Source organism: Rutidosis leptorrhynchoides, chromosome 3, assembly GCF_046630445.1.
Source record: "Rutidosis leptorrhynchoides isolate AG116_Rl617_1_P2 chromosome 3, CSIRO_AGI_Rlap_v1, whole genome shotgun sequence".
Taxonomy (NCBI): domain Eukaryota; kingdom Viridiplantae; phylum Streptophyta; class Magnoliopsida; order Asterales; family Asteraceae; genus Rutidosis; species Rutidosis leptorrhynchoides.
The window spans coordinates 305,018,548-305,041,391 of NC_092335.1; the positions used below are offsets into that span (position 1 = coordinate 305,018,548).

The 22,844-nt window shown below is 36.7% G+C and overlaps 1 protein-coding gene across 1 annotated transcript; it reads right to left on the reverse strand.

Annotated features, from left to right (window-relative positions):
* Positions 1–19,347: 19,347 nt before the first annotated feature.
* On the reverse strand, positions 19,348–20,317 carry LOC139901052 (protein FAR1-RELATED SEQUENCE 2-like). Its single transcript, XM_071883791.1, has 4 exons — positions 20,000–20,317; positions 19,875–19,890; positions 19,465–19,759; positions 19,348–19,360 (listed from the first exon to the last, which is right to left on the reverse strand). Exons 1-4 carry the CDS (start codon positions 20,315–20,317, stop codon positions 19,348–19,350), a joined length of 642 nt encoding a protein of 213 aa, XP_071739892.1.
* Positions 20,318–22,844: the final 2,527 nt, after the last annotated feature.

The following is a 22,844-nucleotide window of genomic DNA, read 5'->3' on the forward strand; positions in this document are numbered from 1 at the left end:
ATGTTTTTTTTTTATATTTTTGTTTTTATGTTTTAAATAAAAACAAAATACTTAAATAAAACTTATATTTTTATAAAATAAAAATAAAGAAACTTTATAAAACTTAAATATTTAACAAAATCTTAAAAATATATAAATTTTTGTTTTTCTTTTTATATTTTCGAATATTTAAAACGTATTTTTACAAAAGTGAATTTTAATAAAAGTAAACTAAAAATAAAAATCTTTTTTTTATGTAGCGTTGCGCTTCCGGCTTTTAAGCTAGATTGTCCCCGGCAGCGGCGCCAAAAATACTTTGTGTCAAAGCAGAGGGGTATATAAAATAGCTTTATATTTTACAAGGAAATACTATTAAATACAATACAATTTTACACAAGATATTTATTTATTTATTGAATAGATATACTTAAACCTTGCTACAACACTTATAGGCAGTGTACCTAATCGTACAGTAGTGTAGTTTTTAGTAAGTCCGGTTCGTTCCACAGAGAATCTTTTTCACAAAGCTTAACGCTATATTAGTTTAAATTTATAAAAATACAAATATATATATGAGTAATATTATTATTATAAAGGGGGGTTTTTACCGTTTAATGACCGGTTTGTTGATTTTAAAACTTTAGTCGCAGTTAAAACCAAATGTAAAATATTAAAAAGACTTAATTTAAAGCGTAAAATAAATAACGATAACGAAATTGCGAATAATAAAAATGCGATAAAATAAACTTGCGATAATTAAAAAGTACGATAATTAAAAGTGCAATTAAATACAATAACAATAAAAATGCGATAATTGAAGTGCAATTAAATATAAAATAAAGGAAATTAAATATGAAATAAAAGAATTATGCTTATTTAAACTTCCGTAATCATGATGTTTGACGTGTTGATTTTAGTTTTATGCCCATGGGTTAATTGTTCTTTGTCCTGGATTATTTAATATGTCCATACGGATTTGTCCATAATAGTCCATCAGTCATAAATATAAAGAGCGAAAGCCTTCGTCAAATTATTCTTATTCCCGAAGTCAAATATTCCAACTAATTGGGGACTTAAACTGTAACAAGATTTTAATACTTTGTTTAATAATTACACCAGGATGTCGACTGAGTGTAACCCAAGGTTTTAATATTTTGTTATCAATTATACCAAGTGTCCTTGTACATAATTTCACCCCTGTTTTAGTTATTCTAGTGGCTATTAATCCATTCCCGTGTCCGGTTAAATGAACGATTATTCGTACATATAAATACCCCGCCCATCGTGTCCGATCGAGTGTATATAGTAATTTATAGGGACGCCCAATTGTAAATCTTTATATTAACATTAACAAACTATCATTTAGTTAAACAAATATAAAGCCCATTAATAGCCCATAGTCTAATTTCCACAAGTGTCGTTCTTTTGTCCAAACTCCAATTATGGTACAAAGCCCAATTACCCAATTTTAGTAATTAGCCCAACATCATGATTACTTCGGATTAAATAAGCATAATAATAACTTAGCTACGAGACATTAATGTAAAAAGGTTGAACATAACTTACAATGATTAAAAATAGCGTAGTGTTACACGGACAGAATTTCGACTTACACCATTACAACATTCGCTAACATACCCTTATTATTAGAATTATAATTAAAATTAAAATTAAAATATAAATATAAATATATTTACTATACATATATAGAGAGAGATTGAATTTGGATGATAAAAATGATCAGAATTCGTTTGGCTTTATAGGGAATTGAGTTCAGGGGTACTCCGCGACTCGCGGCAATTTTTGCCTTCAAACTCCGCGAGTCGCGGAGTTTGAAAATACAGCTCACCCTCCTTTGGCTTCTTTCTTGCCGACGATTTATAAATATATTATAATATATATATTAATTTTAAGAATTAATTATATATTATATTATATTTATGTGCATAGTTGACTCGTAATTTTTAGTCCATTGCGTCGAGTGTTGAGAGTTGACTCATGTTCCGGTTCTGGATTTTCGAACGTCCTTGCGTACAATTTTATATTTTGTACTTTGCGTTTTTGAATCTTGTACTCTTGTAATTTCGAGACGTTTCTCATCAATATTTGGAACCTCTTTGATTGTACTTTGTACTTTTGAGCTTTTTGGACCTTTGCGTCTTCAATTCATCGAATCTGTCTTTTGTCTTCACCTTTTATTATTTAAACGAATATCACTTGTAAATAGAACAATTGCAACTAAAAGCTTGTCTTTCTTGAGGAATAATGCTATGAAATATATGTTCGTTTTTAGCATTATCAGTGGTGCAGATGCGATACCCCTTCCGAAATCATTCTGAATAGAGAAGACAAAAACCCTCCGTTTCTGTTTCCACTCCACGCAATTTAAACCGACCAACTCACATAAAGAGTTGATGAATCAGAAATATTCACCCCAAATTCATTCCCAAAATATACCATTTACCATTCACTGCCCTTTCCATTTACCAAAAGATCCAGAGATTAATAAAGAGATAGATCGATCAAATTCGCTTCAAAAGCACTAGTTGAAAGATTCCGAACCCCTGAATGTTTTTGATAGGTCAAAGACCTATTTTCAGTGAATTGTCACTTCCTCTCTGGGCACCAGGAACGAAAGACAAAAGTTATGAAGAAAGGGTATGCCGAAAAAAAATATATGATTATGAAAGAGCAAAGTCTCTAAATAAGGCAAAAAGAAATCCGAGGAGATGCCCTGAAGAAGAATGCTGGAAGAGCAAAATAAAATTCTAGACAAAGTCTTAGCAAAATCCGCCTCTTCCCGAAGAAAACTTTTCTCTATCCAAAATGGATACTCTGAAGAATCAAAGTCTATCAATTCTCTCACAAATCAAAAGATCTGGTTACCTTTCACCGAATCATAAATTTCCAACCAAACCCTATAACTCGTCTTCCTCTTGAAAGAATGCGTAGGAAGAAGATCAGTGCCGTCCTTAGTTAACCGGTGGAGATATCGATGCTTTACCAAGCCTATGATGAGAACTGTTACACGACTGGCTTCTGAGCGACAATACAATTAGAATAGGACACCCTAAACACTTGAGTGATACGAGTGATCCGTCAGTAAGGAGCCTGATCATGTATACTCTACATCTGAGAGTTGGAAAGTACGCCTTTTCCACTATGGACGCAATTGAAATCTAGCGGCCAAATCATCGAAGCTCGAAACTTTTTCTAATACTTTCGAAAGATGTACCGACTTCTGATGAAGGAATAATAAAAAGATATACTGGTAGGACAAGGGAGAATCTATTAGAAAGATCCTTATATTCCTGCTTCTTTGCTTGAGGACAAGCAAAGCTAAGTGTAGGGTATTTGATATCGGGCAAAAAGTCACATTTGTATCCCCTAAATTAAGCCCTAAAACAATAAAGATTAAAACTTTGTTGGCAAAATTATCGCTTTTTCGGTTGATTTTGTAGATTAAGTAATTATGAAGGTGATGCAAAAAGAATCAAGCAAAACGGAGCTAAAACGAAGATTCTAGAGAGAAAACGGTGAAAGACAAGAAATCAAGTTACGATCCAGTGAATCAAGGCTGACCAGCACCAAAAACGAGCTGTCATACGGCCTGCCATACGGCCTGCCAGTATGGGGTACGGCCTACCAAGCGGTCCAGCAAATGGCCCCTTAATACGGCTTGCCATGCAAAGGGCCTGCCAAATACGACCTGCCATACGGCCTGCCAGCCGTTTGCAGGCAAAAATGAGGTCTGTTTAAAGGGCTCTCTCCATCCATTCCAACACACACTCAACTTGCAATTCATTTTATATTTTCAATCTTTTAGTTAGTAGTAGTTAGCTTAGCTTTTATTTTTCGGAGGATATCCCGGCGAGTCCCTGCGATCTCGGGCAGATTTGTTCGGCCTTTTCAGGTTTTTATCCGAAACGCTTGTATTTTGTATTAAACATGTATTCTTACTTTTTATGTTTAATAATGCGTTCCGATATTGCCATGATAGCTTAATTTATCTGTATGTTTCCCTGATAAAAGTTTGGGTTAGCATAATTATGTTAATTTAGTACGATTACTGTTATGATACTGAACTAGGAAGTCTGATAGATTTGTATGCTAGCATCTTAAGGATTGACCAAACTAGGTTGTGATCAGGACTTGTTCACCTATATGGAATTAGCTACTTTATAGGATTAAGACCCCTGGTTATACTGTATCTGAAGATTCTATGAACTCGGTATGGCCGGAGTTCCCGAGAGGCATCTAATGCACTTTTAGGACACGGAACTTAGGAATTGAGACATGAATGACCTAGTATACCTATTGACTGTTCCGAAGAGACCTCTTAGGAGCTGTTAAGATCTAGTTAGTGCCTTTACTGTATGACCCAAGCCTATTGCATATTCTTGTTTGATTGTTGCCCTAGGTCTTAGTCATACCAACTGTTTAGGTATTCATTAGGTTTCTATCTGCTTCACTATCAGTATATTAACCGTGATGCTGTATAATGTTTGAATTGTAGTGATCTCATTAGTATGAAATGGTTGTTAGTTTTTATTTAAGGTTTTTCCAACTTAAACCGGCGGACTCCTTCCGTTTGTGATCAGTGTTCAATCAACACGGCACGTTGTTATTCAGTTACCTAAACTGATAACGAGGTTTAGGATTAGAGCTTAACTCACTAATAAACCTAGTACTCTACTGAGGATAACCTCTGAGGTATTGTTACACTTCAGTTATACGACCAAGTGACATACTTCTCACTGCTCAAAGAGAACTCCGATAGTTCAGAGATAAGTAGGTCTGTGTAATTGGCTCATCCAACCGGATCTACATCAATCCAAGTATAGTCTTAACATAAGCATAATTACCTTTCCCTAACCCAATACTGATATCTTGGTTAACATTTCCCTGATCTGCATACTTCGGATATCCTTCCACTTTATTTACTTTTCTGCATTTAGGACCTTTAGCTAAAATCAACTACTATCTTTTATCCAGGTAATTTAACTAAAAGACAATTATCCACTTGATCTTCAATTCGTTAATCAACATAAAAATACGAGACTAGGTTAACTTACACCTTCTACACCTTAGAAAGTAAAAGTAAATTTAGCCCCCGCAAAATATAAATAAACGAAGACACTGTGTGCTACCGAATCGGACATCCTGCGACTTAATGACACCGTATAAATAAAATTGTCCGTTAGTGGCATATCAATCAACCTAACGGCGTAGCTAAAATTGGCCTCTCCAAAGCTGTCCAAATAAGCCTGGAAGGGAGCCTTCACGGTGGAAGAGTTGATAGTCCTTTTCAAAATCGAAGGAAGACCACCCTGCAGAAGCTTGCACTCCGCCAGGGCTGCTTCCTTGCCAGAGACAGCAGCGGCAATCTCCTTATCCTTCTCCCCTACCACACGGACCAGCTCATCCTTGGCAGCTCTCAGCTGGCTCTCCAAGCTTTTGACAGCCTCCCGGGCCAAGGGTGCCTGGGAGAGTTCATCACGGGCGGCTTTAAGCTGACTCTCCAGGTCCGTCACCTGCTCTTCCCGGTCCAAACCGTCCATAAAAAGTGTATTTAGTGCAATGAGTGCCCGGGCTCGGACAACCTTAGAGTCTTCTCAGGGGAGGGCAGAAACTGCTTGGTGAAAGGACGAAGAAGACCCCTTCTCCAAGGCACTCTTGCAGCCATGATAATCAATATCCAGCTGAGAGAAGGCACGGACAAGATCGTCCCCTGCAGATATGTTGAAGTGAAGGTCATCAAAGCTTTCCAGGGTAAACTGTTCACCCTCTCCACCCAAGTTTATGGGCTCCTTCTCGGTTGTACCGGAACCAACAGACGGCTCGACAGCTGCTGCAAAACAAATATTTTTAAAAGAAAGTTAGGCATTAGACAAGTCAAAATATTAGGAAAGATTGGTTTATCGAAACAAGACAGTTATCTTTGGCCTTCTTCCATAGTGGAGGAAGCTCGTGAATCCTCCTCTTCACCACCGTGTGCCCCTCCGGCACATCCGGATCGAGAAGAATCAAGTCGGCCCCGTCGCCGACATTCTGCTCCAGGTCTTGGGGAGTGACATCCGGCTCGGCAATCCGGGACACTATCCACCCGGATCTCCGCCAGGTCACCAAAAGCCATCGCAGTAGCAAACTCCATTACTGTTGTATAAACATAAAAAACAAACGAGGTCAGTATACGATTAATAAACTAGGTGACATAACAAGTTGGCTAGGATCAGTTTTCACCTGCTTCATTAAAACAAAGGACATGCTTGGTATTTGGATCTGGCCATTGGTGGCTAACTCCTCCCAAAACAAGCATGGCCTCTGTGTATGGCCGTTGGGGAAACCAGAACTCCCGGATAGCTAATATGCATGCCTTCTCGGCAGCATTCAGATTCGGGATTTTATTGGCTCCCTTTTTTCACATCGATTGCCCATTTGAAGCGCTCAACAAATCGTGGCGGTAGCCCTTTGCTATCGACAAAAAAGAAAGACTCCCACCATTCCTTTAATGAAGTATCCATGTCTCCAGTAAAGTTGAACAATGCTCTCCGTTTAATGGTAAACCATCCAATCTCATACCTTGAGACGGAGAAACAAAATCGAAACATGCGAACAGTAGGAAGAATATGATAATGATTAAGGTACATCTCCCACATTACCAATTTCTGGTACGCATGGGGATGTACCTGAGCAGGTGCTATTCCATAGTGTGTAAAGAATTGGTACATGAATTCAGAATAGGGCAACCGAAAATTGCCCACGCTGATGGTTGCACCATAAAAGGTAACCATGCCCGCAGGAGGCTTATGGGCCCAGTGGATGGCATCAGGCACCCTCAACATATAACGGGTCAAAAACGGGTACCTCCGTACCAGTTCATTAAGATATCCATCACACACTTGACTCATGATACCACTAACATCTACAGAAGGTTTGGAAGAAGATTCGGGAGCACTAGTAGAAGTGGAAGACTGATCCGCCATATATACGAAATACAAAAAAGCGAAGCAATAAAAAGAGGGAAACAGAAAAGGTACCTTCTTTCGTAAAAACTGTTGGTTTTTTAAAGAAGAAACGTTTAGGGTACGAAGGCTGTAAAACGTAAAAATATTGGAAAAGGGAAGCTATGTATAGGTTTCAAGAAAATTGATCCAACGGCTCAGATCATAAGATGGATTGGCAAAAGGAATGATTAAAATTGTAAAAAGAAGTCCCTCGAACGCCGTTCCAAAAAGTTGAAAAATGGAAAAACCACAAAAAGGGGGCGTATTTACAGAAACTGTTTTTTCATGCTGACAAACATTAAATGCACATCCAATCGGAAGCATGGCTTCGTTTTAAAAAATTTTTTGACGACGATAACCGTTCCGGCTACCACCATCAAACTGGGGGGACTTAATGATATGCATAATGATTAGTCTCAAAACAAATAAGCATCCCGGCTAGGATCTTACCCGGCACCGTCCGTCCCGAAAGAAGGGCCCTTTCCCAACAATCATCCGACATCATCTCAGCAACTTTACCACGACGGACGAACGGCTAGTCGAGAATGTCATACAAAAATCCAGCCTGGATGTCATACACGTAACCGGCATCATGTAGCCAGTCATGATGATTATAACCGTGAAGAAACACTTGGAATAAATAGAAAGTAAAACCTTCCCGGCTAGACTGAGAGCCAGGTGATACCTTAGCCGGAACCAACACGCTGCTGGTACCGTCACCACTTCCCAGTTCAGTATTTCAACCCGACATAAAAACACCTTCCCGGAACAAGCACGCCGTCCCGGAGAAAGTGCACTGTCCCGGAACAAACACTTCATCCCAGGACGAATACTCGGTTCCGGAACAAGCAAACAAGCAAGTTGCATGCCACGTCAGCCCACGAATTTAGGGAAGTTTGTTAGGATCTGCTCGATTATTCTCATGAAAGGGACAGGTGCCACGTCACCCCTCGGGATTGGCAAAGTTTGTTACAACCATGAAAGGGACATGTGTCACGTCATCATTCCCTCATAACATTTATAAATACGCTAACAAGATCATTTATTCGAGGAACACTGGATGCATTAATGTTACTCTGTCCAAATTAATTACGGTAGCATTACTCCGGTCGTTAACTCAATTCCGATCAATGCTCCGATCATCGTCGGAACTAATCCTCACTTTTAGATATTAACTTATTCGATTCCGATCGAATAAGGTTAATCTAATCGATTGTTTTACGCCCTTGGAATCCAGATTCCAAATCGGAATTTGCACAATTATTGGAGTTAAAACATCCGACTCACTCTTTTTCCCAAATCAAGCACTCAAATCCGAAATCTATTCATAAAAGTCGATTTTGGTTTGATCATGTGACATAACTGAAAATCGTTAGACCAACTGATAATCATATATAACGGTTTATTGACACTAATACTATAATATATTATAATTTAGATTTCTTCATTAACCTGTGATTTCAAGGGTCAATGAACTAGTTTTGTTTCAATTTCTCTGTCACGACTCTTCTCCCCTATACTAAAAAAACTCTAATATCCATTGTTGATTATATCAAGCCCTTGAAAAGAATTCATGTTACTCGTATAATTAGAGGGTGTATCATTCAGAAATGTTTTACCAATCGATTGAGAGTTTGATTTATATGCGATTTCATAAAAAAATTTCTGGGTTTTGTCCAAGCCAACATGTAATCTGTTTTTTGGTGGTCGAATTTTGGCTACCCTTTTTCCCAATGTCTTTGCCTTACTCCTCTATATAGCTTTGTTGGTGAACAAATGGGTGTATTTTGCTCTAGTTGAATAAAAGACTACCATTAGTGCATGATGAAACAAACCAACAGTAGAGTTACATGGTGGAAAACAAAATCACAGGTCATTACTTTGATGAAAAGAGTAATGTACTTCATTCAATAAATGACTTTAAGTATACAACTATGTGACAATTTTGAACCGTGCTTTTAACTCTTAAAGTATACAACTATGTGACAAGTCTGACCCATTTTTTAACATCACTATACCATTACTACTTTGAACAGATCATATGGGTAAAATCAATTATAAGTTGTCATCCTTGAGAATGCATTCCAGCTAATTGAGTCATAAAATCAACGAAACCCATAATTAAGTATATTAAACTTAACACAATCTAGGTTGTTATAGACAAAAAATTTACGAAAGGATATAATTATATATAGTACAAAAGTGACTCCAAGTGCTTGAACCAGCACAATTGTCTTTACTTTTTATCCATTCTGGACCAAAAAGAATAATAATACACTACATATATATTAGTTACCCGAATACATTATTGGAAAAAAAATTCCCAATAAGTAACGAAACCAGATGCATATATAAGTTCAAAAAACACAATTTGTAATAAAAGTACCATGAGTTCATCTAAAAATGGTTCCAACATTTCATGCTACAACGCTAGGTAATCATACAATCATAATCGTGTGATAAACTAAGAATATGAGAAACTCGAATGCTATATCATCTATGGAGGATATAATGCGTTATTTGAAGGGCCAAATGGCACATTAAGTGTCACGTTTAGAGAGTCGATGTGTGATGATTGTTGCATATGGACAAAAAAAATGTGGCAATTGTGGAGGTATTTGTTGAAAAACATAACTATTTTGTGGAAGATGATGTCTCATAGCACTAGAAATTTTCATAGCACTCGGAATGAATCCACCATATTGAAACGCAAAATTATTGTACCCATTGTAATTTGCAGCACTTGGATAATTTGCAGCACTTGGAACATAATTTACTCCCTACAATCAAATTCACAAACTTTAAGAGTTAGATCCCTTTTTACGGGGTGTCAAAATTAAACTGAAAACACATGAAGAATATAAACAGGGTAAGCATTATACTCGATTAGCTTGACCAAATAGTAACTCAAATTTTTACAAGTTGCTATTAAAATTACCTCTTTTGTTGTTTCATTATCTGCAGATCGACATCCAACTTCATTATAATCGGAACCTTGCAAATTCTAAGATCACAAATAAGTATAATATAAAAAGGTTACATAGACCATTAACTTTTCTATTGAAATAACTTATCGATATGATACCTTTTTCTTATTCTGGATACTGGTAAGGATTTTCTCGGATTTGTACTGTAATCTCTTGCTCGGGGGACGACCTTTTCTACGCACTGTTGGAGGATTACAGATCTTAACATTATCCTTATTAGGATCACTGGTCTGCTGTTTAGAAAAGGTGCTACCATTACTAATTTATTCACCGAATATTTCACTCTTTAAATCCTTAACCTATTCAAGTACAAGACTACATTTTTCGTCTAGGTCGGATGCCAAATCTGAAGGATTTTCTTGTGCCCGAGAGACATAATAAATTAATGTGGCTTACATGTTGTGATCCAAGTCGGGTCATACCCAATAACAAGCTATCAACACTTTATGTATTTGTTTTGACAATCGGATCATTAAAGCAAATACACGACACTTGAATTTTAGAAATTGGTTTTCTAAAATAAATGCTAGATATAATTATTTGGATAATTATAAGTTACTACATGTTGTATATTATTTATATAGGTTATAAATAATATAAAGTGTATGTAACATATGTGTGTTGCATTTTATTTTATAAAAGGCTTATAAAATAAAATACTTACAACTAAATGCATGTATGTTTTATAAATATGTAATAAAATATAAAATAAATGGAAGGGGTGGGGGGCCATTTTTTTGAAGGCTCCTAGGTGCCAACCACCCTTCCTTGATTACTCCATATAATTATGACTAATACACATGCATTGGTGCAACTTTTAACACACTCTTTGACTCTAGCATTTTAAAAATAATACTTGCAATTTCCTCTCCTTTTCTTCAAGGGATTCTTGGTTGATTTTTGCAAGTAATTAAGTGTCTAAAATCCTAACCAAGTCTTGGGTGTTGATTATTGCTTGTGGGTATCAAAGATTTGAGGCTTCAAGTTAGAAGTTTTCTTCATCTACATCATCTTCTTCATCCTAGTTCTTCACCTCCATTTTGGAGTAGGTATAAACATCTAACTAGCTCTATTTACATTTAAGTGTATATTTCAAGACTAGATCTTTAATGGATTTCAAATTTAAAAGGGTTAAACTTTACATGCATAAACTTGAAATTGCTTCCGCTTTATATATACATATACACACGAATTTATATGTAACAAAATGGGTTTGTGACTTTGTTTATGTATTGAAATCCATCAATGGTATCTAGAGCCAAAGTCTTGTTAATATGCTTCTTGTTTTTGGCTAGTAAACTCACTTTCTTTACAATCTACCAACATGCATGAAAGTAGAATGCAAAAATATTGAGTTTTGGTGGGTGTATGGTGATGGCCGAAATATTTGGTCCCAAAAATGGGTTTGGGATTTCAAGTTTTGGCCATGTTTGATGTTATGTTGTTGTTCACAATCGAGCCTAGGCCATGTGTTTGTTTGGTTGATTGATTTGGTGATTATTCATGGGTGTAATATTCATTCATATGGCTTGTAATTATTTTGTAATTTTGGTTTGTAAAAGTTGTAATTAATCTTGTATTTTGTATGTAATTTGTTCTATTTTGGTTTGTAAAAAGAATAGGTTGTTATTTCATTTTCTAGAAAAATTGTATTAGGATATGATTTTGTAAAATGAAAGTGAAGATTCATGAAGAAGATTACAAGATGAAGTTTTGAAGATTACAAGATTAAGTGGGAGATTTTGGTAAAATCTCTTACTTTGGTTTAACCCCTTAGGTGACATTTGTTTATTGGCTAAACAAATGTCTACCAAAATGGCTCTTGATTGTGAACACTTTGCTATGCATGTTTGTGTATGTTTGTATGTTTGGTTGCTACAAGATCATCACATGATTACACTTGCATAATACATTATAAAATGGTTATAATAAAACATAACAAAATGACACTAATAATTGGTTATTAGACTTGAATAAAATGGTTTATTTAAAAAGGTAATGAAATGGTTAAAACTAGTAATTGGTTACTAAAAGGCACATGAAAATGGGTTTTTCATAAACATACTACACACCAAATGCATGTTGGTGTATAGCACTTTGTTTTCTAAACTAGAATGTAGAAAACCTAAAATCCCTTTACTAATACAAGATAAACAAGTTAAACGCCATCCTTTTGTGGAAACACTTAGACATATTAGGAATCTCATGATGGGATAAAGGTCACCTAACCGTCATGAGTGAACTAATATGAATAAAGTACACTTTGCATGCTTGTGGGATAAAGGTCACCTAACCACTTGTATGTTAAGTCTACATGTCTACACAAGTAGGACGACTTGATTTGGGAATCATGAACTTAGGGTCACCGAAGCATGAGGAACAAATAGGCGTTGATGGGATTAATATGCCATGCAAAAGGATTGCATGATCCCATAACTTAGAAGTTGCAAAAGGATTGCAATTGTCATTATGACTACCTAGCTAAATCAAATGACGGGATAAAGGTCACCTAACCGAAATTTGATTTACCGCTGGATTCTAATATTTAATAAAACAAATTAAAAGGGTATTGTTTATTAAATCCAAATCGATACTTAAAAGAACTTTGTTGAATTTTGTAGATGGCCGCTAATAACAACAACAACATGAACAACGCACCACTTAACTTTAACAACCTATCGTTACGGTCTCTCCTCGAGAAAGACAAACTCAACCATACAAATTTTATGGATTGGTTCCGCAATCTTCGGATTGTCCTCAAACAAGAGGATAAAATGTATGTGCTTGAGGACCCCATTCCCGACCAACCGGATGAGAGTGATGTGGAGGCAATGGCCTCTTACGATAAGTATTGCCACGACTCCCTTCAAGTCTCATGCTTAATGCTTGGGACTATGATACCCGAACTCCAAAAGGATTTCGAGCATCATAGCGCTTACGACATGATAACACAATTGAAGGAGATGTTTCTCCAACAAGCACGTGTTGAGCGTTTCGAAACGGTTCGGGCGCTTCATGCTTGTCGTATGGACGAATCCCAATCGGTTTCATCTTATGTACTTAAGATGAAAAGCCTTATCGATCGTGCTAACCGTCTCAACCTTAACATATCTAATGAGTTAGCCACCGATCTTATCCTTAACTCCCTATCAAAGAGGTTTGATCAATTTGTAATTAATTACAACATGAATGGGATGGATAAGAGCATAGGTGAGCTTCATGGTATGCTTAGGACGGCGGAAACAAGCATGGGTAAAAGAGCTTTACCCGTGTTAGCAATCGATCAAGGTGGGTCTAAAGGTAACACCTCTAAGCCAAAGGTGGCTAAGAGAAAAGGACCCGTCCATCAAGGCAAAGGGAAGGGGAAGATGGTTACCCCAACCATCAACAAGGCCAAGAAGCAAAAGGTAGCCGAGAAGGCAAACCCCAAGGAAGACCCATGTTTCGGTTGCGGTGAGATGGGTCATTGGAAACGAAACTGTCCGGTCTATCTTAAAGAGTTGAAGGACAAGAGGGATGCAGGGCAAACCTCAGGTAATATATATATGGTATATATAGAGCTTAGTATTACTTCTTCTAATACATGGGTATTAGACACGGGATGTGGAACTCATATTTGCAATTCTTTGCAGGGGTTCAAAAGAAGTGATCATAAAGCGGGAACATCAAGTCTCTATATGGGCAATGGTGCAAAGGTGCATGTTAAAGCTCAAGGAGAATTTGTTTTGAAGCTTCCAAGTGGATTGGAGCTTATTTTAGAAAATGTTTTGTATGCACCGGATTTATGTCGAAACATTATTTCTATTTCTCGCTTAAGACAATGTGGTTTCAATGTTAATTTTATTGATAATGATATCCATTTTTCTAAAGATGATATATTCTATTTCAAGGCTACGCCTTCAAATGGAATTTATGAATTGGTTCATGATGATGCATCATCTAATAGCTCAATATACCATACTAGCACCAAGAAACTCAAAAGGGATTTGAGTGATTCCTATTTATGGCATTGTCGCCTTGGACATATAAACAAGAACCGAATGCATACACTTCAAAGGAATGGACTTTTGAAATCAAATGAAATGGATTCGTTTGATGTATGTGAATCTTGTTTACAAGGCAAGATGACTAAAGCACCTTTCAAAGGCACTCATGAAAGGGCTAAAGATTTATTGGGTTTAATACATTCGGATGTATGTGGACCCTTTAAACCCATAACTAGGAATGGTGAAAGATACTTTGTTACTTTCATTGATGACTTTAGTCGTTTCGGATATGTCTATTTACTAAGACACAAGGACGAAACGTTTAAAGCATTCAAAGAATATCAAAACGAAGTACAAAATCAACTCAATAGGACAATCAAGGTACTTCGTACCGATAGAGGAGGTGAATACCTAAGCGATGCCTTCCAAGATCATCTTAGGAGTTGTGGGATCATCTCACAACTTACTCCACCCGGAACACCCCAACTTAATGGAGTATCCGAAAGGAGGAACCGAACCCTAATGGATATGGTTCGATCTATGATGGCTAGAAGCTCGTTACCTCTATCATTTTGGGGTTATTGTCTAAGCTCCGCGGCTCGTATTTTAAATATGGCCCCAACCAAGAAAGTGGAACGAACTCCTCATGAGATGTGGTTTGGAAAACCTCCTTCTCTTTCATACTTGAAAGTATGGGGATGTGAAGCTTATCCTAAGCGTTATGTAGCAAATAAGCTACATGCTCGATCCACAAAGTGTATCTTCATAGGATATCCCAAAGATGACATGGGATATTACTTCTATGATCCATCCGAGCAAACGGTATTTGTAGCTTGGAAAGCGGAATTCCTTGAAACCAAGTTCCTTATGGAAGGTGATGGTGAAAGAAAAATAGATCTTGTAGAGGTACAAGATCAAGCCGATGATACACAATTGGTTGACACTAGCACTCAACATGAGGATGCTGAAAATGATCAAGTGGATGATCAAGGTACACAAGACGTTCGAAGATCTAGTAGGATTAGTAATCCTCCCGAGAGATATGGGTTTCTCGTGGATGGTTGCTATACGGTTGATTTGGATGAACCGACAAACTACAAAGATGCTTTATCAAGGATAGATAAAGATAAATGGCAGGAAGCCATGAACGTCGAGATGCAATCCATGTATGCAAACCAAGTTTGGGAACTTGTTGAGCAACCTCCTAGCTCTAAGCTAGTTGATTGCAAGTGGATTTTCAAGATGAAAACCGACATACATGGAAACTTGGATACATACAAAGCTAGACTTGTAGCAAAGGGTTTCACTCAAACTCAAGGGGTTGACTATGATGAGACCTTCTCGCCTGTGGCAATGCTAAAGTCTATTAGGATATTATTTGCCATCGCTGCTCATTATGATTACGAAATTTGGCAAATGGATGTCAAAACCGCTTTCCTAAATGGATATCTTGAGGAAGATGTCTATATGGCACAGCCCGAAGGTTTTGTCGATCCGAAAAATCCTAAAAAAGTATGCAAGTTAAAGAAATCAATCTATGGGTTGAAACAAGCATCGAGAATGTGGAATCATCGTTTTAATGAAGAGGCAAAGAAATTTGGCTTTATTAAAAATGGTGATGAAGCTTGTGTATACAAGAAGGCTAGTGGGAGCTCCATAATGTTCCTTGTGCTATATGTGGATGACGTATTATTATTTGGGAATGATATAACCACAATGCAAGAGGTCAAAACTTGGTTAAAAAGTTGCTTCTCCATTAAGGATCTTGGAGAAGCACAATATATATTGGGGATTGGAATCTATAGGAATAGATCCAAGAGATTGATAGGCTTAAGTCAAAGTACATACATTGATAAGGTCTTGAAAAGGTTCAAGATGGAAAACTCTAAGAAAGGTTTGGTACCTATTCAAAGAGGAACCGTTCTCAGTTCATCTCAGTGTCCTACCACGAAAGATGAACAAGAGAGAATGAAGAAAGTCCCATACGCATCTGCTATTGGGTCTATCATGTATGCAATGATATGTACTAGACCGGATGTGTCATGCGCTCTAAGCTTGACAAGTAGATACCAGAATAACCCAGGAAATAGTCATTGGACTGCGGTTAAATGTATATTGAAATACCTTAGAAGGACTAAGGATATGTTTCTAATATATGGGTCTGGTGAGGAGGAACTCGTTGTAAAAGGTTACGTGGACGCGAGTTTCCAAACTGATCGAGATGACTCTCGGTCACAATCCGGTTATGTATTCATGTTAAATGGTGGTGCGGTCTCTTGGAAGAGTGCGAAACAGGAAGTTGTTGCGTTATCCACTACAGAGTCGGAGTACATTGCCGCCTCATTGGCAGCTCAGGAAGCTGCATGGATGAAGAAATTCATCGACGACTTAGGAGTGGTCCCTTCCATTCAGGACCCTCTTGAGATCTTTTGTGACAACGAGGGTGCGATTGCTCAAATCAAGGAACCTCGTGCTCATCAAAAGACTCGTCACATTGAGCGGAGATTCAACTACATTAGGGATGAGGTTGAAAAGGGAAAGATATGTATTCACAAAGTTCACACAGATCAAAATGTTGCGGATCCACTCACGAAGCTTTTACATGGGCCAAAACATGAGGGACATGTTTGTGCATTAGGGCTTCGACATTCTAGTGATTGGAATTGATCTACTTTATGTATTGTAACGGAACGAATTAGTTCAAACTCATTAATATAATTATGGTATTAATTTAAATTATGAGTCATGTTCCAATTTAGCATATTTTATCCATGAATAAATTATTATTCTAAATTCCGTAGTTGATCACATTTGTGGGAACAAGTGTGAGGTCTAGACTATTATGAACTTGGATTGGTTAACATTCAAATGGTGAATGTAGGGCAAGGTTGCAACCAAGGTTCATAGATATTTGTGGGACACAAATATTGGAAGACCCGCTCTCAAGATTACTATATGGAACCTTTGTGGTTGATCACATGTAATCTTGAGTAAAGGAGAATATCATTATATCCTCTGACCTGAGACACATATTGGGTTCAGATATTCACCGAATATTGTGCCTTGATTCTTTCCTTCGCTATTCTGAAACATGGTAGTACATAAGGGAGGTTTCAGATATGGTACGAAGTGTAATGTCTAGGACGTATGTAGTCAAGATGGAATTTGTCCCTCTTATTCGTTGAGAGTCAGATGTCTAAGGCCTGACAAAGTTAAATCTATAAGAGAGTGATCATTCTATGTCTCTTGGATTTAACATGACATCTAGGGCAAAAGGATATATTGAAAGATTCACCTAAATCATATTCGAAATGGAAACTCGAAAGGGATGATGTTATTGAATGGCACTAAGTCATAACATGTTGGGGGTGATGGACGGTCGTTAGGTGGTATCTGTCACTTGCATTAATTCCTTATGTTTCTCGTGCAAGTGGGAGATTGAAGGATTTTCTTGTGCCCGAGAGACATAATAAATTAATGTGGCTTACATGTTGTGATCCAAGTCGGGTCATACCCAATAACAAGCTATCAACACTTTATGTATTTGTTTTGACAATCGGATCATTAAAGCAAATACACGACACTTGAATTTTAGAAATTGGTTTTCTAAAATAAATGCTAGATATAATTATTTGGATAATTATAAGTTACTACATGTTGTATATTATTTATATAGGTTATAAATAATATAAAGTGTATGTAACATATGTGTGTTGCATTTTATTTTATAAAAGGCTTATAAAATAAAATACTTACAACTAAATGCATGTATGTTTTATAAATATGTAATAAAATATAAAATAAATGGAAGGGGTGGGGGGCCATTTTTTTGAAGGCTCCTAGGTGCCAACCACCCTTCCTTGATTACTCCATATAATTATGACTAATACACATGCATTGGTGCAACTTTTAACACACTCTTTGACTCTAGCATTTTAAAAATAATACTTGCAATTTCCTCTCCTTTTCTTCAAGGGATTCTTGGTTGATTTTTGCAAGTAATTAAGTGTCTAAAATCCTAACCAAGTCTTGGGTGTTGATTATTGCTTGTGGGTATCAAAGATTTGAGGCTTCAAGTTAGAAGTTTTCTTCATCTACATCATCTTCTTCATCCTAGTTCTTCACCTCCATTTTGGAGTAGGTATAAACATCTAACTAGCTCTATTTACATTTAAGTGTATATTTCAAGACTAGATCTTTAATGGATTTCAAATTTAAAAGGGTTAAACTTTACATGCATAAACTTGAAATTGCTTCCGCTTTATATATACATATACACACGAATTTATATGTAACAAAATGGGTTTGTGACTTTGTTTATGTATTGAAATCCATCAAAATCTGCCACTTCAGAAAAAGCATGACATAGTTTATCTTAACGGCGGCCAACATCCTTGACAATCCAATCATCGTAATTTACTTTCACCTTAGTATGCCTTCTCTTAACATCGTTTCTCCATCTTTGTAAGATGTATCTATTAGGAACAAAATATACATTTTCATTAGAGAGCACCGTAAGTACATGCCTACACAACATTCCTCTAAACTCAAACAAACGACATATACACCTGATATCATATTCATCAACCGAAGCCCCTTTTTTGAACCAAACTAAAAATTGTTTCTTCGTTAGATATGTATTATCCATGACATCCTTGATGACTTCATAATATAAATACCCATCATGTGATTCTATAAACCCAATCCCGCAATACATTTTTCCTGTCAACTCCCCCATGAACTCTTTGAACTTTGCATTTGTTAAAACATCCTTCATTTATTTTGGGGAATTGATATTTCCACTTCTCTTTTTACTAAATCATCTTAAAATTACTATATTATCCTTAAATGATGTATTACACAATTTTCTAATTCAAATTTATTGTAGGGTAATTCTGAAAATAAGCACTGTTTTGTAGTGGATGAATAAAAAAAACAAGTGAAATTATCACTTCCCTTTGTTTTTCAATGGCATAACGGGTAATTGCCGGGTAATTTGAGTTATAATGTTCTCCTTCTCAGCCATATCCCTCAATGCATTTTCATATTGCTCCACAATTGTTTTAAAGTAGTTTTCTTGTTTACATATTTAACAAAAAACGAATTAATGCTTTCAGTACGTTGTGTAGTAGACATGCCTGTCCAAAAGATATCTTTCACAAATTAGGGACCTAGCGTTGTCTTTCCATATACAAAACAAATAGCCATATGTTCTTTTGCCTATGTTCTTTTAGAGCTTGTATTTATCTGTCATTGTTTTCCATGCTTCTTCAAATTCACCGGTTGTCAAAGACTCATAAAAAGCCTTATTAAGCCCAAACTTTATTGAATTTTATCTTTTACATTTACCAAATTTATCAGGTATTTTTTTTTTTTTTTCATAATATGCTATAAACACCACCTGAATTAAATTAAGAAAATTTAGAGTGTAACTATGAAACCATATCACTAATAAAATTAAATTTCTGGTAATTCTAAACTATATGTGTGAGTTAATATATATACATGTGACGTGCTTCAGGGAAAACAATCTCAATTGCATTTTTCATAGCTTGGTCTTGGTCTGTGATAATTGCATTTGGAGCACGCCCTGACATACACGAAAGCCAAGTTTGAAATAACCATGTAAATGTCCTAACATCTTCATTTGAAATTACTCCACAACTAAGCAATATTGATTTCCCATGATAATTTACCCTTACAAAAGGAGCCATTGGCATCTCATACTCATTAGTCAAATACGTTGTATCAAAAGTAACAACGTCCCCAAATTCCTCATAAGCTGCCCTACACCTTGAATCTGCCCAAAACAAACTCTTTAATCTATTTTCCTCATCAAGTTCCCATGCGTAAAAAAAACTCATGAACTATTGACTGAACCTTTGTGAAGTAACTTTGAATTGCTTTAGCGTCACCTTCGCCAACCTTTAACTGTTTAACATTATTAATATAGTTACGACAATATTTTTCTGTAAAGGGTAAATTTTTATATCTCCCATTCTCGACAACCTAACATATTACTACTCTTATTCATTCTTACCTCAACTCTTTGATGAATTTCAAGTTGTCTTTTCACATGTCGATTTATTACCCGATATAAGCGGTAAAATCTTCCTTTGCTGGGACTAAATGGGTGATTATGAGCGAGAAAAACTTTTGACACGTGATACTTTTTATCAGCGCCAAGAACTACTATGATTTTAGCACCACAATATGTTTTTGTAGTGGGACGAGGGTTCAAACTATTCCTCGATTTGGATGCTGACTTTTGAGCCCGATTACATGCAAAAGTAGCATACTTTATAATGTATTCATTAGGATCCTTTTCTGAAGATCTTTTAAAGACTCCAAATCCCATTTTCTTCCCATTATTTGCGTAAAAGTTTGCGATTTCTTAAATAGTGTCAAAAATCATGCCAAGTTTTGGTTCTTCAACACTTTCATCATATTGAACACTCTCATTATAGTTTTCTTGACCACATCCATCCTCAGTGCCTCCAACCTCGTCATCACTTTCTTGTAATTGTTTTCTTTTTCCAAATCAATGGGACGTTTCCTAGAGTTCCAAAAAAAATTAAAAAATAAAAATACATGCATTATGATCAAGGGTATATTATAAACATATGTATCATCACTAGAACATAAATATCATATATTCATAAATCTATATCTATATAATGAAAACAAATAATTTTTGTCAGCAATTATAGTCCCTTACTCATTCATTCGTGCAGCATGCCACCATCGTTTTTAGATTTTGATATTCTCCTAAATTCATATTATGAGTTTTTTCAACTTCCATATTATAATTTTTCCAGATTCAACGTCATTCAATGGAGAAGTAAAAGAAGATGATTTATCTAAGGGATTATCACCAAAATGCCCTTTTTTTTAAGCTTGTTGACTGACAGCCCTAAAAAAAAAAAAGTTTGACAATTTGCCCTCGCAAGGCGCAAGACAGCTTGCGTCCTTGCGACCTTGCGACCTTGCGTCTTTGCGTCTTTGCGACGTTGCGACCTTGCGTGTAGCTGTAAAAGAAGTAGTTAAATGATCAGTTTGCGTTCACTGTTACCACATACATACGCAAACTCCTCTCTGGTGCCCTTTCGCTAGTCATTCGCAAGATCCAAACACTCGCAAATCACTCGCAAAATCTTCATCATCATCCTCACGTCATCCTCCTCACATCTTCATCGTTACTAGATCTTCTTCATCCTTCCATCTTCGATCTTCCCGAGTACAAGCGAGCTTCTACGCCACCAACATCATCGAATCACCATCATCGTTCACTATGTCTCAAGAACAGGTTAGATTTCTTAGATCTATGTTATATTATTCGATCTACTTCATAGTGCTTAGATTTATGTGCTAAAACAAAGTTTTTACACTCTTTGCACGCCAACTGTTCGAAAAAATGTGTCAACGAAATTTGTTTGTATTTTGTGTTTTTGATTGTATATTATTGAGATTGCGTACGATACCCAGGAATTTTTGCTAGATTCAAGTTGTGTAACTCTGTTGCTATGTAGACGCAAGACAATCCTTGCGTCCTTGCGTATGCCTCACAATGTACGCAATGTGATATTTGCGACCTTACGTTTGCTATAATTTTACCTTTGCATGTGCACGCAAGGTAACCCTTGCGTCCTTGCGTCTTGATCATAAGTTACGCAAGGTTAACCTTGCGTCCTTGCGTCTTGCACATCTGTTACGCAAGGTTAACCTTGCGTCCTTGCGGCCTTGTACGCAATCTCTGTCTTGCTTGCTTGCTTGCGTCTATGTGATTTTCTTCTGTTGTTTTTCTGACTTTTACAGGGCTATGTGGAAGGTAAATTGACCATGAAGAATATGTTGACCGTGATTCCTCAGGTCAAGAAAATGTTGACTGAGAGACAAGAAAAATTATTTAGAAGTACATGCTTTGGTCCCTGGTTAGATCATTCATACACGGGTAATGATCCTGGCCTAGTACATGCCATGCTCCAACGGAAATGTGAGCGTTCAGAAAAATTAGATGCTAGTAAGTACCCTGAAGAGCAACAAGATATATGGTTTCATTTTTCTCCTAATTTTATGATTAGATTTGGTCGGCGTGAATTTTGTTTAGTCACCGGCTTTATGTTTGGTAGCCGGACGGACATGGCACATTACATCCCTCGAAATTATGAATCTAAGACCGCATCCATTAGACGACGTTGTTTTCCAGAACGTCCCGATGCCAGCAACATTTTGGTTAGTGATATACAAAACATCCTTATCAAAAAACAAGGTGATGTAAAGGTTCCCAAGGTTAGTGACGATGATATTGTTCGACTAGCTATAATTTTGATCGTAGAGAGAGCGTTTATGGGGAAGCAGGGGCAACATGTGGTTAGTAAACAGTTTCTATGGTTGGTTGAAGATTTCAATAAGGTGAACGTGTACCCATGGGGGTCTCGTATTTGGGATGCTACTTACTCAGCGGTGAGCGAAGGTTTTGAGGTTCGAGAAAGCCAATTAGAGAGTGGGGGTGGAAAGGCTTACACATTGGCTGGTTTTATGTGGGCATTTAAGATTTGGATCCTCGAGGCATACCGTCGTACCATTAAGAGTTTTGCAACCAAAACTGATAAGGATGGAGTACCAAGAGCATTATTTTGGAAGCGTTCATCTGCTGAAACCTTTACAGTGTCTGACTACCTAAAACTTCTACATATAATGGTTAGTTAATATCTCCAAGAGCTTTTTATATAGTGTATATACAGCAGTTTCTGTTTTAACAGAGCAGTTTTATGTGTCGCATGAGGACGCAAGATTCACCTTGCGTCCTTGCGTGTGTCGCAAGGATATCCTTGCGTCCTTGCGTGTGAACCGTGGGTTATACTTGTTACAGGCGCAAGAATCAT

Excerpts from the sequence above, each read along its gene's own strand:
- LOC139901052 (XM_071883791.1), bottom strand. The coding sequence starts at position 20,317 with ATGGGATTTGGAGTCTTTAAAAGATCTTCAGAAAAGGATCCTAATGAA.